At 39.7% G+C, this 23033-nt stretch overlaps 1 protein-coding gene across 4 annotated transcripts in view; it reads left to right on the top strand.

The window, feature by feature from the left end:
• Nucleotides 1–23033, top strand: part of PHF8 (PHD finger protein 8) — a 91801-nt gene that overhangs the window by 40569 nt on the left and 28199 nt on the right. For 3 of the 4 annotated variants that reach the window (XM_082376571.1, XM_082376570.1, XM_082376573.1), the window contains exons 12-19: nt 821–910; nt 2608–2901; nt 3665–3768; nt 7851–8029; nt 8324–8409; nt 8922–9055; nt 9654–9967; nt 21339–21434. In XM_082376571.1, the coding sequence (XP_082232697.1) occupies nt 821–910; nt 2608–2901; nt 3665–3768; nt 7851–8029; nt 8324–8409; nt 8922–9055; nt 9654–9967; nt 21339–21434 (1297 nt within the window). The remainder of the gene's footprint in view (nt 1–820; nt 911–2607; nt 2902–3664; nt 3769–7850; nt 8030–8323; nt 8410–8921; nt 9056–9653; nt 9968–21338; nt 21435–23033) is intronic. The other variant, XM_082376572.1, reaches the window with a different exon arrangement.

Genomic DNA, 23033 nt, shown 5'->3' with positions numbered 1-23033 from the left:
CACCAAAATAAATTCCAGATGGATTAAAAGAGTTAAAGGAATCAAACCATGGGAAGCAAGGAGGAAATGCTGAGGAATTTTTATCAGTCCTCTGGGTACAGAATTCAAGTCAAAACTGGTGGAAGAAGTCACAGAGGAAAAGTTTGAGCTGTCTGCATAAAGATGTATTGATAAATAAGATTGCAAATGAATTAAAAGAGAGACAATCAACAGGTCTCTCCCTGGGTTGCTGTTGGGCTAGCTGTGGGCTCGTAGCTGCTCAACATTGAGTTCTGTCCTCAGAAGTGGAGAGGCTGGGTTGTCCCCAGGTATCTTGCTGAGGTTCTTGACTTGCTGAGGGGTGTGGTTCAAGTCACAACTAAGTTCCTCACACCTCTTGACACTGTCCTTTATTTTATCAGATATATGTTTTGCAAATATTTCCTCCCAGTCAGTGGTTTGTCTTAACAGTGTTTTTCTAAGAGAAGTTTTTATTTTTTAATAAGTCTAATTTATCAGTTTTTTCTTTTATGGTTCATACTTTTTATGTCCTAAGAAATCTGTGCCTAACCCAAGGTCCCAACGATTTTCTCCTCTGTTTCCTTCTAAAAGGTTTATAGTTTTAGATTTGACATTTAGGTCTGTGATCCATTTTGAGTCTCTGTGTGTGTCTGGTGCAAGATATGGAATGAAGTTCTTTTTTTGCATATGGATATCTGATCAGTCTAGTACCATTTGTTAAAGAGACTACACTTTCTCCATTGAATTGCCTTGGTAACTTTGTTGAAAATCAGTTGCTCATTTATGTGTGGATCTATTCCTCATGCCTTTTGTTTGACAGGCTCTGCCAGACCACGAGGATGAGATCCCGGAAACAGTGCGGACTGTACAGCTCATTAAAGATCTGGCTAGGGAGATTCGCCTGGTGGAAGTAAGAAGCATGGGAGCAGGGGAGGCGTTTAGGAAGGGCTCAAGGCTCAAGTGGCAGGTCAGGCTTTTGCAGTTGGCATGAGGGTTCAGGGGAAGGATTGGGAAGACCCCACCAAGGACCCTATTCATTCACTCATTTATTCATTCATTCAGATAATTATTATGTGCCTCAAGTGTGCCACATGTTGGGCTAGGTGCTTAGGATACATAAATAATACAGTGCCTGCCCACAAAGAACTCACAATCTAGTAGAGGAACCTGGGCAAAGTTAACCTGTCTGAGCCTCAGTTTCCTCATGTCTAAAGTGGGGATAACTAATAACTACTGAGGGATTATTAAGAGGATTGAGTAAGATAATACAGGTTGAGCACTAAATATAGGGCTTGGCACACAGTAGGTGCTCAGTAAATTCTGCTGGTGGGTCATGGTGGTCGTGGGTGGCAGAGGTCATAGTAGTAGTAGTTGTTGTTATTAATATTTTGACTCAGTCTCTACATTCTACAAAATGACAGTTCTCCCGGGTTGAAGATGATTACAAAGCCATGTTTCAACAGGTGGCATATACCACGAGACAGTAAGGTGGTGCAGTGGTAAGAGACTCAGAGAAACTTGGGTTCTGGTTCCTGCTCTGTCATTTGCAAGCCTTTCAGAGCCTCAGTATCCTTATCTGTAAAGTGGGGATAACACCACCTTTTCAGAGTTTTGTTATGATTAAGAGCTAATGTATATAGAGCCCCTCGCACAGTGCCTGGCAGAGTAAGTACTCAATAAATGTGAGCCATTGTTATTAATAGACTGCAGCAAAGAGAGAACTCAGTGTGGGCTGGTGAAGTAGCAAAGGCACCAGAGGAGAATTGGACTTGAGGAAGTTTCAACTTTCCTTTAGCTCAGAAGCTGTAAGGTTCCATTTAGTGCCCAGGATATAGGCACTAAATCTGTGCTGAAGGGTGGTCAGAGTGAGCTACTGGGAAGTTGGGGTTCTAGCCTCACCTCTTGCAGCATGTTTTACTGCCTACACCATAGCTTACATTGTCCACCTCCTACCTCATTTTCCACCACTTCCATCTGTCAGAATCCTTCAGGGTTTTAGGCCTACGTTTTCTCTGGCTCTTCCCACTTAAACCAGTTTTATATACACAGAACTTTGGGCTGGTTGGAAGAGGACTTAAGAGATGGATCATATCTTTTTCATTGGCTTTCAAATGTTTTGAAGCAATGAAATCCTTTTTTTCAAATGAAATCTTAATGTGGAAGCTCATTATATACAACAAATCAAAGCATAACTGCTATGAATAAGATGAAGGTGGGAGGCTAGTAGCAGAATTAGGACTACAACCTCTCTCCTGCTCTCAAATCCTGTGGTCCTTAGAGTTGGAACCACACATTTTAGTACTCAATTATTTTCTGTCTCATGTCAGCTGCTCTTGGAGTCTTTTTCTCTCTGGTTTTGACAGTAGTGCTGAGCTTTTCCTCTGCTCGTCTTCTCCTTACTCGTCAATGGCTAGGTAAAGAAATGCCACCCAGTAAATTCTTGAATGACTTATTGTGCCAAAACTAGGGTGTGCATAAGTGCATATGTGGAGCATCTTTAAGCCCCTTCATGGCAGTACCGCCAGTGCCATGAACAGACCTCTGCTCTTAGTGCAGAGTGAACCCTTGAGTAAGCTCTAACCCCCTCATGTACTAACACTCTTGTAGGATATCTTCCAACAGAACGTTGGGAAGACAAGCAATATCTTTGGGCTGCAGAGGATCTTCCCAGCCGGCTCCATTCCCTTAACCAGGCCAGCCCATTCCACTTCAGTATCCATGTCACTGCCCTCCAAAAGTGGTTCAAAGAAGAAAGGCCTGAAGCCCAAGGAATTCTTCAAGAAGGCAGAGCGAAAGGGCAAGGAGAGCTCAGCCTTGGGGCCTGCTGGCCAATTGAGCTATAATCTCATGGACACATACAGTCATCAGGCACTGAAGACAGGCTGTTCCCAGAAAGCAAAGGTGGGTGCTGGCCCTTGGGTTCAGCCCAACCCTTTTGGGTCCCTTGGAAGAGCAGGGTATAAAAAGGATAGGCTCTCCTGTCCTCCCACCTCCCTTAGGGCCCCTGGTGTTTGGCTACCAGTCCCACTCATTTAACAGGCATTTATTGAGATCTTGTCTATGCTGGGCACTGTGATAGGTGCTGTGGACATAACCCTCAAGAGGCTGACAGGCTAGTGAGAAAGATAGGCATCAAAAGAAATGAGTGCAATGAAGTGTTGTGGATGCCACGATCAAGGGTGTGTGTGGGACCCTGAGACATGGGAGGGGGTGATTCTATCTGGGTAGGGGCGATGGTCAGGAGCTCTTCTCAGTAAACATGACACTTGAGATGACTCTTGAAATGCTGGGATGGGAATGACATTTGAGAGCATGGTATACGAGTGGCAGGTTGGAGTCTTGAACAGGTTCTTGAGAAAAGCCCTCCTCCAGGGCTCCACCTTGCTTCAAGATTGTGGTGCCCTACATAGGCATGTGAAGATGCTCCACCTCTTTTTAGGGAACATGTTTTGCAAGATTGATAGGTGTCCCTTGAGCCAGCCATACATTCTCAGCCTTCTGCTCCTGTGATCATTTGGGTTGGGGGTGGGGGGACAGCATAGCAGAAGGCCTTGGTTCAGGTGGTTTTCACAGTGAACTCAACCAGTGAAACCAGAGGGAACTGGTCATTCTGATTCACATGGGAGTTCCAGACAGGTGACAACTGAGCCTCCTCCTCCTACAGTTCAACATCACTGGTACCTGCTTGAATGACTCAGATGATGACTCGCCAGACTTGGACCTTGATGGGAATGAGGGCCCGCTGGCCCTGTTGATGTCTAATGGCAGGTGAGGTGGGGAGAAGAAGCAAAGATGCTGGGATTGTTGGTGGCAATATGCCACTAAGACAAGGCATGGAATTGGGACCTGGGGCTGGGACATGGGTGAGGGAGGGACTGTGCTTGGGGAAATAACCAGATATTATCAGATAACATTCCTTAGTACAGAGAACCATGGTAGTGTTGGGGGTGGGAAGGGGGAGAGGTCTGGAACCAATTGGCAATCCTGAGGAAAATCTTATATAAGTTCTAGAAATTTCAGCAAATCAGTGGATCAGAACTGTTGGCGGGAATAGGAGGTAGTACAGCATACTGGTTAAGAGCATTAGTTTTTTATATACCTTTTGCAATTCAGTTTTTAGGAACTTATTTTGCAGAAATATTTGCACAGGTATGTAAAGAGAAATATTTAGTAGTCACTGTATCACTGTTTGTAATAGTAAGCAATTGGAAACGTTCATCAATAAAGGTTGGATAAATAAATTATGGTACATCTATGGAATAGAATACTGTGTAACTTAAAAAGAATGAGTTTACTATCTATTGACGTGAAAAGATTTCCAAGATATATTTTAAGTGAAAAAATCAGGTTGCAAGATAATATATAGGAATAGTTCATTTTAATTTTTTAAAAAAGCACGTATGCACATATGTGTGTGTGTGTTTGTGTAAAAAAGCAACATACAGACCTTTTCCTTTAATTTAACCTTTTTGAAGAGGTTTAAAATTTAATTTATGCGGTTTAAAATTCAAAAAGTGTGAAAGAATACATAGTGAAAAATTTTGCTCCCACTCCTCTCTGTTCCCCAGTTCCCCTCCGCATGGAAAACCAATGTCAACGATTTCCTTCCAGAGATGTTTATACACATTCATGCAAATAAATATATTTGTCACATATTTTATGCTTGTCACACCAAACTTGTAACAGTAGTTATCTCTGGAAAGTAGAATAAGGGAGGCAAGAGAGGAAAGTTTCACTTCAAAAGCATTTGAATTTTATACAGTGAGCACATATTACTTTTCTTAAAATAATTTTTAACAGAATGTTTTCTAAAAGAATAAAATAAAAGCACATCTTGGCAAAAAGCTCCAGCTTGGGTATCAGACAATCCCGAATTTGAATTCCTGCTCTGTCACGTATTCGCTCTGTGACCTTGACAAGCTAATTAACGTATCTGCACCTCTCTGTCCTCATTTTATGTATTCTATAGATAAAACTTATCTTAGGGTTGTTGGAGGACTAAATGAAGTAATGCATGTAAAGTGCCTATCACAGGTTCTGGCACATAGTAAATGCTTAATAAATGGTCGCTCTTATGAATATGATGATGAAGTTGAAGATGTAAGGTGATGGTGGTGGTGCTGATGATGATGGTTGTGGGTATGGCCAGAAGCTAAGTAGGTCATCAGAAACCCTCAAACATGTAGGGAGGCAAAGGAAGACAGTAAAAGTTACCATCTGGACCCTCAAAACACCAGACAGGAGCAGTCAAGAGTTAAGTACAGAGTATGAACAGTATAGGAACATAAGCGACAAGGATACCTCAACAGCCTTTTTGTAGGAAAAGATTGTTTTCAGATCCCAAGGGTGAGTGTAGTAGGTCTACCTGGCTGGGAAATAAGGGAAAAGGGAGTGTGAGGGCAGGGTAGATTCTGAAAGCAGCAGAGCTATCCTTGTTATTTGAGGACATAGTTACTGAAGAATAAGATTAGAGAGACTGTTGAGCATTGCCTTTGTCTAGAACCCATGGTTGGTCTGCTGGGGAAGAGAAAATTGAGAGTCCTAAGGGTCCAGCCTATAATGGCTATTGAGGACACAATGAGACATTTTTCCCTTCCTCACCAGTCTTTCTTGTACTGCTTCTATTACCTTCTTGCACCTGCCAGAGGCTGCTGCTAAGTGAACCTAGGGAGTCAAGGTATAGAAATATTTATAGACGATATGATATTATGTCTGGTCTTTTCTCCAGAATAATGCCATGTTTTGTGGGGACTGAGGTGTAGATGAAACAAGATTGGCTGTGTGTTGATAATTGCTAAAACTTAGCTGGGTCATAGGTACATGGGAGTTTTTAATATTTTATATATGTTTGAGATTTTTCATTATTAGAAGTTAATAAAAGATCAAGGTTAAATAGCTACCATTTATTGAGCACCTGCTCTGTGTCAGACTCTATCTTAGCCATTTACATACATTATTTTATTTAGTCCTCACAACAACCCTGAGGGTAAGTGTTGTTATCCCCATTTTACTAATGTGGGAAAGTGAGGCCCAGAGAACTATAAGATTAGCTACCATTGGGCCACTTGCCATGTGTCAGTCTCTACATTAGCTCGTTAATCCTCCCAGCAACCCTATGAGGTATAAAACAGCTAATTCACTAAAATCCAGTTCACCAAATGACCATTTGCTGAATGTGTCAAGTGTACTGATTTACCAAAAACTTGTTTCTCTTAACTATAAGGCTTATTTGAGCAGTCTGTACTGGTTAATATTGTTTACCATGTGTAACAGGATTATTTAAGCCACTTTTGAGTTCTTTCTACTTCCTTTATATATTTTAACAGCTTTTTTGAGGTATAATTTACATGCCATACAATTAACCTGTTTTAAGTGTACAATTAAATGACTTTTAGTAAATTTAAAGAATACGCTGCCATCACCACAATATAATTTTGGAACATTTCTATCACACCAAATATATCCCTCATATCCACTTACAGTCAGTCCTGGTTCTCTTCCCCAGGCCCAAGCAACCACTGATCTACTTTCTATCTCTATGGATTTGCCTTTTTAGACACTTCATATAAATGGAATCATACATATGTAGTCTCTTGTGTCTGGCTTCTTTCACTTAACAATGTTTTTGAAGTTCATCCATGTTGTAGAAGTATCATTAATTTGTTCCTTTTTATTGCTGAATAGTATTCCATTGTGTGGATATACCACATTTAGTTTATCCATTCACTAGTTGATGGTCATTTGGATTGATTATGCTTTTCGGCTATTATGAATAATGGTGCTATGAGCATTTGAGTACTAGTTTTTTTGTGGGCATGTTTTTGTTTCTCACTTAGGAGTAAAATTTTGGGTCATATGGTAACTCTGTTTAGCTTTTTAAGAAATTGCCAAAATTTATCCCAAAGCATGTACCATTTTACACTTCTACCAGCAATTATGAGTTTCTCCATATATTGGCTAATGCTTGTTATTGTCTGTCTTTTTGATTATAGCCATTCTGATGGATGTAAAGTGGTATCTTATTGTGGTTTTGATTTGCATTTCCCTAATGACTAATAATGTTGAGCCATTTATATATCATCATTAGAGAAATGTCTATTCAGATCTTCTGCTTATTTTTTAATTGGTTTTGTTTGTCTTTTGTTGCATTCTAAGAGTTATTTAAATATTCTGGATATAAATCCTTTTCTAGATAAATGATTTACAAATATTTTCTCCTAGTCTGTGGCTTGTCTTTACATTTTCTTAATGGTGTCTTTTGAAGCACAAATGTTTTGAATTTTACCTAATCTCAGGCCACAAGATATTTTCCTATATTTTCTTCTAGAGGTTTTATAGTTTTAGCTTTTACATTTAGATCTATGATCCATTTTTAGTTAATTTTTGTGTATGATATGAGGTAAGAGTCCACATTCATTTCTTTGCATGTGATGTCCACTTATCTCAGCATCATTTGTTGAAAAGACTATTCTTTCTCCACTGAATTGCCTAAATAAGCACCTTTGTCAGAAATCAATTGACTATAAATTTAAGGGTTTAGTTCTAGACTCACAGGTCTGTTCCACTGATGTGTATGTCTATCCTTATGGCAATATCACACTACCTTGATTACTGTAGCTTTATAGTAAATTTTGAAATTGAGTAGTGTAAGTCCTCCAACTTTGTTCTTTTTTGAAATAGTTTTGGCCATGTTAAGTCCTTTGTATGCCCATATACATTTTAGTATCAGCTTATTAATCTCTACAAAACTAGATGGATTTAGATAGGATTGCATTGAATCTGTAGATCAGTTTGGGTAGAATTGCCATCGAGTGTGACTGTTTTTATGTTCTCCTTCACTCTCTCTCCAGTACCAAGAGGGTAAAGAGCTTATCCAAGTCTCGGCGAGCCAAGATCGCGAAGAAGGTAGACAAGGCTAGGCTGGTGGCAGAACAGGTGATGGAGGATGAATTTGACTTGGATTCAGATGACGAACTGCAGATTGACGAGAGACTGGGAAAGGAGAAGGCGACCTTGATAATAAGACCAAGTGTGTACTTGTTCTTTTTCTTTCCTGCCCTGCCCATTTCAGTTTGTTTTTGGTCCGCTTGATAGACTCAAGACCTTAGGCCTGAGCTTGTTGACATTCTGATTTACCAGCTCTGTAGGCTTCCATGTATCCTTTGCTCTAGAGATTTATTTATAAGCTAATTCCTAACCTCCCTAAATTACTCATCTGTGGTCATTACTTTCAGGAAAATTATAGTCTTATTCTCTTTCCCCTGGGTGTTTGGCTCAGATGCTAATCTTAGCTTCATGATAAGTGCATTCCATTGCTTTCTAGAATTTCCCCGAAAGTTGCCCCGTGCGAAGCCTTGCTCCGACCCCAACCGAGTTCGTGAACCAGGAGAAGTTGAGTTTGACATTGAGGTAGGAGCCTGCCCTGTTTCTAATCTTCTGCTCATTCTGGTTTCATAGACAGAATACAGATTGTCATTCTAATTGAGGGTGGGGGAAACATCCTATGCATTCCATTCCTAAAATATTTATAAAGTGAAAGATTGTGGGCTAAGTGCTCCTGAACATATAAATGGAAGATTATACTTTAGTTGAAATATTTTTAAAATTCTTTAATATAGAGTAGAATAAAAGGCAGTGTGATGTAGCAGAAAGAGTATCTGATTTGGAATATCTGATTGTGACTTTACACAAATTATTTAACTTCACTGAGCCTTAGTTTCCTTATCTGTAAAATGAGAGTTAGACTTGCCTCACAAAGATGCTGTGGAGATTAAGATGAAAGAACAAATATTCTGCTTAGTACTTGGTAGATACTTGGTGCTCAGAAGATATTAGTATCAGGAGTGAGACTGTCAACCCTGTATTGGGGCCTTACCAGACCAACCCTGGGCAGCTGAGGTGATATCCTTTTTCTCCAACAGGAGGACTATACAACAGATGAGGACGTGGTAGAAGGGGTCGAAAGCAAGCTTGGAAATGGGAGTGGAGCTGGTGGAATTCTTGATCTGCTCAAGGCCAGCAGGCAGGTGGGGGGACCTGACTATGCTGCCCTCACGTGAGTACTGGCTTTGATCTCCCCTTTCTAGGTGTTCAGACAACACACACCCCCACCTGCCACCCAAAGGGCTAGGTCAACCAATCAGTAGATATTAATTGGGTCATTTAAAGGGACAAAAATTAGCCAGGGCATTTGGGCTGAAAGAATAAAGTAGACATGAAATCTGTCCCGAGGTACTTAAGATCTGACTGAGAGAGGATATATGGACTTCAAGGGTAATAAGTTTGGGGTTTTTTGGAAGTTAGAAGAGGCATGGAAGGAGAGCTGGGCCTTTTCTGGACCTTGCTTTAAGAAAAAAGAAAAAGGAAAGAATGCAGCATTGGTGAACAGGAAGGGAGATGCACCCCTCTTTTTGCCATCTTGCCTGCTGTCTATGGAGAGACTTGAGTCAAGAAGGACTGGCCTTTTTATGATAGTCTTTGATACTATTTTGATCTTTAGTTTGTTTTCTGGTTTTTCGCCTGGGATGGTTCTCTCCTCCTTCCTCCCACCCTGACCCCGGCAGCTGTTGTCCCTCCTCCCTGACTCTTCTGATGACTGATTTCCTCTGACAACTAGAGAAACTCCCTCAGCATTTCTCCTCTGTCCCTTGCAGCGAGGCCCCTGCCTCTCCCAGCACTCAGGAGGCCATCCAGGGCATGCTGTGCATGGCCAACCTGCAGTCCTCATCGTCCTCGCCAGCTACCTCCAGCCTGCAGGCCTGGTGGACCGGGGGGCAGGACCGAAGCAGTGGGAGCTCCAGCAGTGGGCTGGGCACAGTGTCTAGCAGTCCTGCTTCCCAGCGCACCCCAGGGAAGCGGCCCATCAAGCGGCCAGCATACTGGAGAACCGAGAGCGAGGAGGAGGAGGAGAACGCCAGTCTCGATGAACAGGACAGCTTGGGAGCATGCTTCAAGGATGCAGAGTATAGTAAGGGCAGCTGAGCACTTGAGTCCAGGCCAGGAGGGCTCCCCCCTAGCCCCAGTCTCAATCCCAAATCCAATCCAGGACAGCCTGTAGTGAGCAAAGGCCTGGACTTAAGCCTGATACTTGGTTTCTCTGTGCCGTATTTTCTTAATCTGTAAAATGGGGATATCTCACAGGTTGATGTAAGAATTAGAGATGATGCTTGCACAGAGCACCTGGCACAGTGTCTTGTTCATGGGAGGCCCTCAAAAAATGGTAGCTATTATAATTAGCTATTAACCATTTTTAGCATTGTCCAATCTTCACTGCTGGTGACTCTTTTTTCCCTCTTGCCTATTTTACTTCCATTACCTGTATCATTTGTGTTATGTGTCATTCAGTTCATCCCTTGCAAAGGTTTATGATGACTTTTCGGTGGGCTTCTCACATTTAATAGATGATGCCTTTTTTGTAAAGTAAACTTTGTTGAGTACTACAATGTATAAAGCACTTTTTTGTGTAGTGCAGCTGACTTTAATGTAGGTTTTTGTTTTAATATTATTTAAAAAATTAATCCTCATTGACCAAAATTAGAACAAGACAGAGAAAGCAGAAATTCCCTTTGACTAACACTCTTCCCCCTCTGAGAAAGGTTATCCAAAGGTAACCTTTGTTATCAGTTTGATGTATACCTTTTATTTTCTTGTGTTTACACCCATATGTAGACATAAATAGATAGAGGTATAGTTTCGTTTAGTGTGTGTGGTTCTACAACTTACTTGGATATCTTTCAACATCAGTACATAGAGATACACTTCATCAATGCATTGAGATCTACCTGCTGCATAGTAGTCTGTAGCATAGGTGTACCATCATATGTTTAACTGTTTCCTACTGATTATCATTTAGGTTGTTTCTAATTTTTAGTGTTTTGAAAATTCTTGTAAATAACCTTTTGTGCCCATGTGCCCGTTAACATTTCTCTAAGGTAGCTAGACCTGCTCAGTTGAAGGTATGTACAACATAAATGTTGATAGTGCCGAATTCCTTCCAAAAAGGTCAGTATATGAGCGGTGTATGAGATATACCTGTTTTCCCACAGCCTTACCAACAATGGATGTTATCAGCCTTTTTAATTTTTGCCAATCTGATGGCAAAAAATGGTGTTGCAGTTTGTTTTATGTTTATTGGCTCTTCCTTATTCCTTTCCCGTGAATTATCTATTCAGTTTTTCACTCATTTTTAGGATGTTAGTTTTTCTTATTGATTTGTAGGAGTTCTTTATGTACTCTAGATTTGTTGGAGTGTGTTTTTATATATTCTGCAAGTGTTGAAAAATATTTTCTCTTAGTCTGTTGCTTGTATTTTAATTTTACTTATGGTGTCTTTTAGCATGTAGCAGATTTCAGTTTTTACATAGTCGTCTTTATCAATTTTTTTTTGTATTTTATGTTTTGTATAAGAAGAATTTCTTATATTTTCACCTAAAACTTGTATAGAAGTTAAAATTTTAGCTTTTTTTCTGGAATTAGGTTTTGTGAATTGTGAGAGGTAAGAATCTATATTTTTTTCCACATGGATAGTCATTTGCCCCAATACCATTTATTGACTAGTTCATCAATTATCCCCCTGATTTGAAGCTCCACTTCTGTCCTAAACTAAATTCCCATATATATATGGATTTGTTTTTCTTTTTTCCTTTTTTTTCAGGGGGGCGGGTCGCGCTGAGTGGCTTGTGGGATCTTAGTTCCCAACCAGGGATTGAGCCCACCCCCTCGGCAGTGAAAGTGCAGAGTCCTAACCACTGGACTGCCAGGCAATTCCCTGGATTTGTTTTTCTACTCTATTCCCAGTTCTGTTCCTCAATAGCTGTGTAACCTTGGGCAAGCTAATTAACCTGTCTGTGATAATAGTACCTACCTCATAGGTTGTTGTGAGGATTAAATGAGTTATACATAAAGCACTTAAAACATTGCCCAGCACATGGTAAGTGCTGTGTGTTAGATATTATTAATATTATTCTGTTCCATAAAACCAACTTGTCCACTCCTGTGGCACTACCTCATAGGTTAGTTACTCTAGGCCTTGTGTCTGGTAGGGCAAATCCCCTCTGCATAACTTGCTTTGGACCTGAGGAGAATACAGATGTTCAGCAAGCCCATCATCTCTGGGTTGAGCTGTGATTGGTCTTAGTTTGTTGCCAAGTTTCCCTGGCTATCCATCTTACCTTCAGCAGACAGTCACATTGACCTATAGCCAAGGCATCTGGACCTGGTCTCACTAGTCCTACCTGAGGACAAACAACTCACTCAACCTCTGTCTGCTTCCCCCTCCCTGCTTTGCCCAGCAACACTAGAAAGGCAGTTTAATGAGGAGGTACCCAACTACTTGTTCTTATTTTTCCAGAATTTCTAGGCCATTATTGAGCTTTTTCTAGTCCAGATGGATTATAGAATCAACTTGTCAAACTCCATGAAAAATCCTATTAGGATTTTTTATTAGGATTGCATGGTATTTGCAATTTATGGAGACTGACATCTTTCATCAGAGCCCTTTCTGCTACAGTGGGATATACAAATTTCTGAAAAATGTCCTGAAGATTTGTACACTAAAAATAATAGGGCTTACAAGAAAAAGAAAGGGGTATACCCCTCAAAATCTCTGTGGCTTTGAAGCCAAAACACTGGCCCAGATAATGACAGTCCTAATAGTAATCCTTGCCTGGTTAGAGCCCATCGGCATTTGCACCCAGCATTGTAGTCAGTGGATCCTTTGTATCCCTAAACTCTGCCTGGGCTCAGGTTCCTCCTTCCAGATGTAGGTTCTTGAGGGCATTTGCTTAAGATAAATAGCAGCTTTATCAAATTAAAATCTGATCCAGAGCCTAGTCATCAGCAGTCATTTTTTGTTGTTGTTTTTATTTTTTTTTAATTATTTATTTATTTTTGGCTGTGTTGGGTCTTCGTTGCTGTGCGCGGGCTTTCTCTAGTTGTGGTGAGCAGAGGCTACTCTTCATTGTGGTGCGTGGGCTTCTTATTGTTGCGGGTGGCTTCTCTTGTTGCGGAGCACAGGGTCTAGGCGCGCGGGCTTCAGTAGTTGTGGCGCACAGGCTCAGTAGTTGTGGCTCACGGGCTCTAGAGCGCAGGCTCAGTAGTTGTGGCACACGGGCTTAGTTGCTCCGTGGCATGTGGAATCTTCCCGGACCAGGGCTCGAACCCGTGTCCTCTGCATTGGCAGGCGGATTCTTAACCACTGCACCCCCAGGGAAGTCCTTTGTTGTTTTTAAACACAGGGGAAAGTGTCTTCACAACGTCTTCAGCTGCACTCTCCACCATCCTCCTCTCCCAACAGAACTTAATTTTGTAGAAAACAAAGCCACCATTTACCCTTCCTCTGACGGGAGGCACTATTGCAGGATTTTTAGCTTTTGTATGTAGGGCTTCATATATAGCTAAGGTTTTCTCTGAAATGTGAGAAAACTCACCACTGATTGGTTAAAAACAACATGCCAGGGAAAATTGCTTTTGAACCAGTGCAACTTCTGGATGACATTGCTATCATTCTGCCATTTACCTTTGAGCAGCCACAAAACAGGCCATCTTGTCCTTCTATCTTCAAACATGGTCTGTCTGTTTATTCAGGCTTTCTTGTATATCTCTTCTTCAGTTTATTACTAGGTATTCTATTTTATAGTTTGGTTCCTATTGAAAATGGCATCTTTTTATCTATTGTATTTTCCAATTGGCTGTTGCTAGTATGCAGGAAAATAGTTGATTTTTCTATATTGATCCTGTGTTGGATTGCCTTATATACTCTTATTAGTTCTGTTAGTTTTTCAGCTAATTGTCTTGGGCTCTTGAGGTAGGTGATCTGTGTCCCCTATCTTAGTTTGCTAAGGCTGTCATAACAAAATACCACAGACTGGATGGCTTAAACAACAGAAATTAATTTTTTCACAGTTCTAGAGGCTAGAAGTCCAAGATCAAAGTATTAGCAGGTTTGCTTTCTCCTGAGGCCTCTCCTTGGCTTGCAGATGACCTCCCTCTTGCTACCTTGTCACATCGTCGTCCCCTGTGCACATGGGCCCCTGGTGTCACTCTCTATATCCTAATCTCTTCTTAAAAAGGCACCAGTCAGATTGGCTTAGGGCCTACCCTAGTGGTCTCATTTTAACTTAATTACCTCTTTCAAAGCCTTATCTCCAAATACAGTCATATTCTGAAGTACCGGGGATTAGGAATTCAACATACGAATTTCGGGGGGGGGGCACAATTAGCCCATAACAGCCCCTTTCTTTCTGGTATTCATACCTCTAGATTTTCCTAGTTTTATTACAGTGTTGAGTAGTAATGGTGATAGGGGGCATCCTTGTGTTGTTTCTGACTTTAAAGGTAATGCTGCTAGTGTTTGTCCACTCAGTATGTAGGGCTCTGTAGGTCTCTGTTAGACTACTCTCATGAAGTTCAGGGGAGTTTGAGAGGTTTTTGTTTGTTTTAAAATCCAGAGTGGAATTGGGTTTTATCAAATGATTTTTTGGCATCTTTTAATATAAACACATAGTTTTTCTGTTAATTTGCTAATGGTGATTTACATTAGTAGAATTACTGATTTTGAATTGATATTTCCTTCTTGAAATTAGCTGTATTTGGTTGTGGTGTTTAACATAGTTTGTCTAGTTTATTTGATGATTTACTAATTATCTCCAGTGTTTAGTGTTTGTTTACTGTTAATTTCTGGTTTTATTTTATTCCTTTTTCTTAATGTTCTTTGTACAACATCTTGAGTTGAAAGCTCTGTTCATTTATTTTCAGTCTGTTTTCCCTTTTGATAAAGGGTTTTTTTAATTTTATTTTTTAAATTAACATTAAGTAAAATTGGCTTTGTTGGTATACACACGCTTAGATTCTTGTAACCACCACCACCACCACCACAATGAGTAGGACACAGAACCCCTCCAGAGTCCCTTATGTTATCCCTTAGTAGTCATGCCCTCCCTCTACCCCTAACTCCTGGCAACCACCGTTCCCCATCACTGTGATTTTGCCTTTGCCAGAATGTCATATAAATGGAATTATACAGTATGTAATACTTTGAGACTGGTATCTCTTACTTAGCATAATGCCTTTAAGATTCTATCCATGTTGTTGCGTATCAATAGCTTGTTCTTTTTTGTTGAAGAATAGTTTTCCATTGTATGGATCTACCACAGTTTTGTTCTGTTTTTTTGGGTTTTTTTGGCTTGCCGTGTGGCATGTGGGATCTTAGTTCCCTGACCAGGGATTGAACCCGTGCCCCCTGCAGTGGAAGCACAGAGTCCTAACCGCTGGACCGCCAGGGAAGTCCCTCTACCACAGTTTCTTTATCCATTCACCCATTGAAGGACATTGGATTGTTTACAGCTTTGGGCGATTATGAATTGAGCTGCTGTGAATATTTGTATGCAGGCTTTTGTGTGAACATGAGTTTTTATTTCCCTAGGATACATACCTAGGAATGGGATTCCTGAACAATGCGGGCAGTGGATGCTTTAACTTTACTGGAAACTGCCAAACTGTTTTCCAGTGATTGTGCCATTTTACATTCCCACCAGCAATGTGTGAGAGTTCTAATTGCTCTGCATACTCATCAGCACTTGGTATTGTCAGTATACTTATTTTAGTCATCCTCATAAGTGTGTAGCAATATCTCATTTAGTGGCTCATCTAATGGCTAATGATGTTGAACATCTTTTCGTGTATTTATTTGCCAGTCATATACTCTTTTTTGAAATGTCTAGACAGACACTTTGAACAACTGCTGCCTTTTTAAAAATTAGGTTGTTTCTTAACTGTTGAGCTTTGAAAGTTCTTTATATAGTCTGGATTCAAGTCTCTTGTCAGATAAGTGATTTGCAAATATTTTCTCCCAGTCTGTGGCCTGTATTTCATTCTCTTAAGGCTTTCTTTCTTAAAGTAAACGCTTTCACTTTCTAGAAAGTCCAGTTTATCAATTTTATCTTTCATGGCTTATGCTTTTAGTGTCTTATTTAACAACTCTTTCTGTAAACTCAGGGCACAATTTTCTCCTTTTTTTTTCACCTAAAAACTTTATGGTTTTAGGTTTTACATTTCTATCCATGTTCCATTTTGACTAAATTTTTACATAAGGTATGGTGTTTAGGTTGAGGTTCACCTTTTTTTTTTTGCCATATGGATGTCCAATTGTTCTAACACCATTTCTTGAAAAGACTATTTTTTATTTTATTTTTCTATTGACTCGCATTTGTACCTTTGTCAAAAATCAAATGACCATATTTGTGTGGTTCTGTTTCTGAATTGTTCTTTTCCATTGATCTGCGTGTCAATCTCTTTGTCAGTACCTTACTATCTTGATTACTGAAGCTTTATTAATTCTTAAAATCAAGTAATATGATTTCTTCAATTTTGCCTTTCAATATAAATTTTAGAATCAGTTTATCTGAATCCACAACAATTTCTGCTAGGATTTTGGTTAGAATTGTGTTAAATATATAGATCAATTCAGAGAGAATTGTGATCTTTATTTTTTATCAAGGTGCAAGTCACATTACATATAATTAAACATTTTAAAGTGTACAATTCAGTGGCATTTAGCGCATTCACAGTGTGGTGCAACCACCACCTCTGTTTCCAAGATATTTTCATGGCCCCAGAAAAATACCCGGGATCCATTAAGTAATTGTTCCCCATGTTCCCCCCACCCCTCATCCCCTGGTAACCACTAATCTGCTTTTTGTCCATATGTATTTGCCTATTTGGGATATGTCATATAAAGTAATCATATAGTATGTGACCTTTTGTGTCTGGCTTCTTTCACTTACCATGTTTTTAAGGTTCATCCAAGTTATAGGATGTATCAGTATTTTGTTCCTTTTTATGGTTGAGTTAGTATTCCATTGTATGGTTATACCACAGTTTGTTTATCCATTCATCTGCTGATAGGCATTTGGGTTATTTCCACCTTTTGGCTGTTATGAGTAATGCTGCTGTAGACATTTTTGTGCATGTTTCTGTGTGGACACATGTTTTCATTCCTCTTGGGCATATACCTAAGAGTAGAATTGCTGGGTCATATGATAATTCTGTCTTTAACTCTTTGAGGGACCACCAAACTGTTTTACACAATAACTACAAGAGAACTGTCACCTTAGGTATATTGAATCTTCTAATCTGTGTACGTGGTATGTTCTTCCATATTTACTCTTTTAAAAATTTCTTTCATCAGTGTCTCATAGTTTTCAGCATACAGGTCCTACACATGTTTTTTGTTGGATTTATCCCTGAGTTGCGTATTTTTTGGAGATACTGTAAATGGTACCTTTCTTAACCTTCGGTTTCCAACTGTTTATTGCTAGTATATATAAATATGATTGATTTTTGTGTGTTGACCTTGTATCCTGCAACCTTGGTAAACTCACTTATTAATTCTAGGAATGTTTTGTATATTCTTGGTATCTTTTTTGTCTAGATGATCATGATCATGTCATGTGCAAGTAGGTACAGTGTTATTCCTTTCTTTCCAATCTGTATGTCTTTTTTCCTTCTTGCCTTTTTGTTCTGGCTAGGATTTCAAGCACAATGTGGTGAGAGTGAACTCTAACACCCTTGCCTTGTTTCCAATCTAAGGGGGAAGGCATTTAGTCTTTTCATTATTGTGATATTATCTGTATAGGTTATCAAGTTAAGGAAGTTCACCTCTATTCCTATTTTGCTGAGAGGTTTTTTTTTTTTAATGAATGGGTATTGAATTTTCCCAATGTTTTTATTCCACCAGTGGATATAATCATGTGGTTTTTTCCCTTTAGTCTGTTAATATGGTAGGTTACATTGACTGATTTTCAAATATCAAACCAGAATTGAAATCACAGAATAGACCTTAATTGCTCATGGTGTATTATTCTTTATATATATTACTGGATTTGGTTTACTAGTATTTCACTGAGGATTTTTGTGTCTGTGTTCATGAGGGATATTGGTCTATAAGTTTCTTTTCTTTTGTACTGTCTTTAGTTTTGGTATCAGGGCAATCAGTGCTGGCCTCAAAGAATGAGTTGGGAAATGTTCCCTTCTCTTCTGTTTTCTAGAAGAGATTATGTACAATTAGTGGGGTTTTATAAATGTTTAGTAGAATTTTTGAGTGAAACCACCTTGGCCTAGGGATTTCTTTCTCAGACTTTAACTATGGATTTATTTTCTTTAGTAGATATAGGATTATTCAGGTTTTCTATTTCGTCTTGGGTGAGTTTTGATAGTTCATGGTATTCAAGGAATTGGTCCGTTTTAGCTAAGTTGTAGAATTTATGAGCATAGAGTTGTTTGTAGTATTCCCCTATTATCCTTCTAATGTCTGTGAAGTCTTTAGTGACATTTTTTTATCTGATGTTATTTTATTTTTTTATTCTTTTTATTTTTATTCTTGATGTTAGTAATTTGTGTCTTTTTCTTTGTCATTCTTGCTGGCATCTTATCAATTTAATTGATCTTTTCAAAGGACAGTTTTTTGGGTTTTTAAAAATTATTTATTTATTTATTTATTTTTGGCTGTGTTGGGTCTTCGTTTCTGTGCGAGGGCTCTCTCCAGTTGTGGCGAGCAGGGGCCACTCTTCATCGGAGTGCACAGGCCTCTCATTGTGGCAGCCTCTCTTGTTGCGGAGCACAAGCTCCAGACGCGCAGGCTCAGTAGTTGTGGCTCACGGGCCTAGTCACTCCGCGGCATGTGGGATCCTCCCAGACCAGGGCTCGAACCCGTGTCCCCTGCACTGGCAGGCCGATTCCCAACCACTGCGCCACCAGGGAAGCCCCCAGGACAGTTTTTTTTAAATTAATTTTTATTGGAGTATAGTTGCTTTACAATGTTGTGTTAGTTTCTACTGTACAGCAAAATGAATCAGCCATACATATATACATATATCCCCTCCCTTTTGGACTTCCTTCCCATTCAGGTCACCACAGTGCATTAAGTAGAGTTCCCTGTGCTATACAGTATGTTTTCATTAGTTATCTGTTTTATACATAGTATCAATAGTGTATATGTGTCAATCCCGATCTCCCAATTCCTCCCACACCCCCTCTTTCCCCATTGGTATCCATACATTTGTTCTCTACGTCTGTGTCTCTATTTCTGCTTTGCAAATAGGATCATCGATACCATTTTTCTAGATTCCACATATATGTGTTAATATACCGTATTTGTTTTTCTCCTTCTGACTTACTTCACTCTGTATGACACTCTCTAGGTCTATCCATGTCTCTACAAATTACCCAATTTCGTTCCTTTTTATGGCTGAGTAATATTCCATTGTATATATGTACCACATCTTCTTCATCTGTTCCTCTGTTGATGGACATTTAGGTTGCTTCCAGAGACATGGTTATTTTTGATCATATTTAAGACAGTTGATTTAGAGTCTTTGTATAGTAAGCCCAATATCTGAGCTTCCTCATGGACAATTTTTATCAATATTTTTCCTGTAAATGGGACATAATTTCCTGTTTCTTTGCATGCCTTATAATTTTTTTGTTGAAACCTAGACCTTTTGAATATTAAAATGTGATAACTCTGGAAGTCATATCTTCCTTCTTCCCTAGAGATTGCTGTTGTTGCTTATTGTGAGCTACAGTTATCTATTTATTTAATGACTTTCCAAATGATTTTTTGCAAATACTGTGTTCCTTGTTGTGTGTGGTCACTGAAGCATCCGTTCCATTGCCTCAGCAGTCAGCTGAGATTTCCTGACAGAATTTTCCTTAAATGCCTTAATTAAGCAGGCTTTTTCTTTGTTAAGCATCCCCTTTGTTGTTATAAGTTTTTGATTGGATTCCAGAGTCCCCAAAAAGTTGATTATTGTAGTTTTTGACAGCTTAATGGTTGCTTCAGTGGAGGGACAGATCCTTGGAGCTCCCAACTCCATCATTTTTGGAGGAGGCATCACTCCTCCTACCCTTATATTTTTAATATGCGTATTTTAACTTGTATTTTCTTTAAATGTCTAAAATTAATTATTATCTACATCTTATTCCATCTTGAATAAGACATGAACCTTAGAATGGAATTCCTTTTGTATGTTACTTTATACCTGTTCTCTCTCAATCCTCAGAACTTTGCAAGACAGGTTCGTCTATTATTTCAATTTTATGGGTGAAGGTAGTGAGACTTACAGGAGTTCTCCTAGGCTACTAAGCTAGTGGGTCAGTCCAGGATTTCAAAGTAATTGTCTAATCCTGAGGCTCAAGGTCTTTCTACCATACTACACTTCTTTCCTTTAGGTGGAAAAACCTTTCAAACCCAACAAAATAACATTGACAGCCATTAGTCTAGTAGGGATGGAACCTTTCTCAAACAACTCTGTTACCAGTAGTCATTTCTTTCTAGGGACAATTAATAAATTCAAAAAAAACTTTTTAATGAGTCAAAGAGGTTTTACTTCTTTGCTCAAGGAGGAAGGCCTGAAAAATGGGCTCATTTTCCTACAGAGAGACCCTTCTGGAAGGAAGTGGGAGACTGGATTCCTCTGATGAAGTAGAATTCTAGAGAAGTTTGAAGCTGATCAGTAGGAGGAATGGGAGTAGTCATTAGGAGGAAATTTTCACTCTCACTTTGCTTCTCTTTTAGGTTTAGCAGCAGCAGTGTTTGACCTCATCAGTAGGACCTTTCTAGACCATTTTCCTATTAAACTGTATAGGTGTTGCATGTGTATGATAAAACTGGATGTTTCTATGTATTTATATAGGTTGAGATACTTATATATGTGTGTTTTGTCATTCGCATCATTCAATTATAATAATCTTGTTCCCAGTTCAGCCTAAGTGGTCTTTTTGTTCCCTCTGTGTGAATGTGTGAACAATTTCTTTTTCCATTAATTCAGCAAACACTTACTGAGCACCCACTCTGCGTTATGTTCAGCTCCCTTAGTTTAAAACCAAATAATACATATCCTTGCCCTCACAGTAAATTGGGGGTGACATTTACTAATCATCTCTTAAATACTATATAACAACTCCAATAGAGGTATGCACAGAATACTGTGGAGAGTTGAGGACGCATCTGAACGAGGTTAAGAGAAGAGGGAAGGCTTCTTTAGGATGTGAATCTAAAGCTGAATTTTGTACGGTCATTAACTCATGAAGTTACTCACTAAGTGGATGTTGGGTGAGTGAAATCAGAGTTAGGTGATGCTGGGAGAAGGACATTTGCAGCAAGGGTACAAAAGTAGAAAGACATGAAAAGTATGTGGCATATTCAAGAATTCCTACAGTTGAGTATGGATTAAATAAAGGGTCCACTTGTAGGGGGGTGGGAGGAGCTCAGGTAGGTATCATTCTGTCATCACCCTTCTGGATGAGATCTCATTTTACCCTGCTTTTCCCTCTCACTGCAGTTTACCCTTCCCTGGAGTCTGACGATGATGACCCTGCTTTGAAATCTCGACCCAAGAAAAAGAAGAATTCAGATGATGCTCCATGGAGTCCTAAAGGTGATCCAATATTCTGTCCTTAAACTCTGTGGGGGTGGTTGGGGGGAAAAATAGACTGGCTAGGTGGGACATTTAATATAGGAAGACACTCATTTGTTTATTCAGCAAACATTTGATGAGTGCCTGCTGTATGCCAGGTACCACGTTAGGTGCTGGAGCAAAAATGATCAATAAGACACAGAGTTCGTGCACTCAGGTCAGCAAAATCAGAGGTAATGGAGCATGTTGCTTTTGATATTACATGGCTTGAGATGAAAAGAGGAAGACCTTGAGCAGATTTCAGCAAGCAGTCTAAGGCTCCTGAGAGAACATTCTGCTACCATCATCCCAGCCCTTTGGTAATAATATTGTTGTCAAAGGAGGGAAATTCTGCTAACTTTTGAGCTCTACAAGGCCCAAGACTCCTTAGATTGTTACCTGTACTGGCTGAGAGGCCATCTCAGATGAGTTTTGAGTTGAATATGGAATTTAGAGGGTAATAAAAGAATTTTATTCGTCTCCCTGGCTGGGTGGTTTTTTCATTGGAGGGTATGTCAGTTAGCTTTTGCTGCTTATCAAACTATCCAAAACTTAGTGTCTTAGAACAACAGTTGATCATTTCTCATGATTCTGTAGGTTGACTGAACTATTGTTCTGGTCTGGACCAGATTGCCTGGGGCTGGTTGGTCTAAAAAGATCTCCTTCAGGTGTCCAGGACCTAATTTGGGGTGTCTGGGGCCTCTCTCCATGTGGTCTTTCACCCACCTGAAGGCCAGCCTAAGCTTTTTCACAAGGTAGCAGAAGGGTGTCCAGCAGCAAGAGAGGACAAGCCCAATATGCAAGCACTTTTCAAGCCTCTGCTGTGTCATGTTTTCTATTGTCCCATTGCCAAAGCAAGTTACATGGCCAAGCCTTGATTCCAAAAGTAGAGAAATAGATTCTATCTCTTGGGAGTGGGAACTGCAAAGTTTTCCTATGCACACAAGGACATGTGAGCAAATTGAGAGCCATTACTGAAGAGTCTGCCACAGAGGGTGCTGGCATCGCAGTACCCCTGTGGTTCCCCAGGAAATAAAGGGCGTGCTATCCCCACCCAGCCTTATTTGACCTTTCTGGTATTTGCTTGGGGTTGGAGGAATGGGGTGGCAGGGCAGTCCTGGGAAGTGTTCTCTTAGTGAGTCAATCAGCAAATGTTTCTTTTTTCTTTCTTCAGGCCTATTTTCTGATTTTATTTTCTCCTGTACTTTCTGGCTTTTTAGCATAATAGGAAATTTGGAAAATAGAGAAAATAGAGGAAAGTATAAAGAAGAAATCACCCATGATTCTGCCACCCAGAAGCAACCACTGTTAACGTTTTGATATATTTCCTTCTAGTCTTTTTTCCTATGCATTTTTCTTTTTATGGTTGATATCACAGTCATATATCCTACTTAAAAAATTTTTTTGCCTTTTAATCAAAATAATGTGTATATCTGGTAGCAAACCAAATAGTACAGAGAGGTTTAGGATGAAATGCAATGGTCTTCTGCCTCTGCTTTCCCTACTTCCAGTCCCTTGCCTGAGAGGCAACCTTGTCATTTTCATTTTTCTGGTAGTTGCCTCCAAAACTCAAGATAATAG

Source organism: Balaenoptera borealis, assembly GCF_965194805.1.
Source record: "Balaenoptera borealis genome assembly, chromosome: X".
Classification (NCBI taxonomy): domain Eukaryota; kingdom Metazoa; phylum Chordata; class Mammalia; order Artiodactyla; family Balaenopteridae; genus Balaenoptera; species Balaenoptera borealis.
The sequence above is the reverse complement of the archived record's forward strand: the minus strand, read 5'-3'. Positions and strand labels throughout refer to the sequence as shown.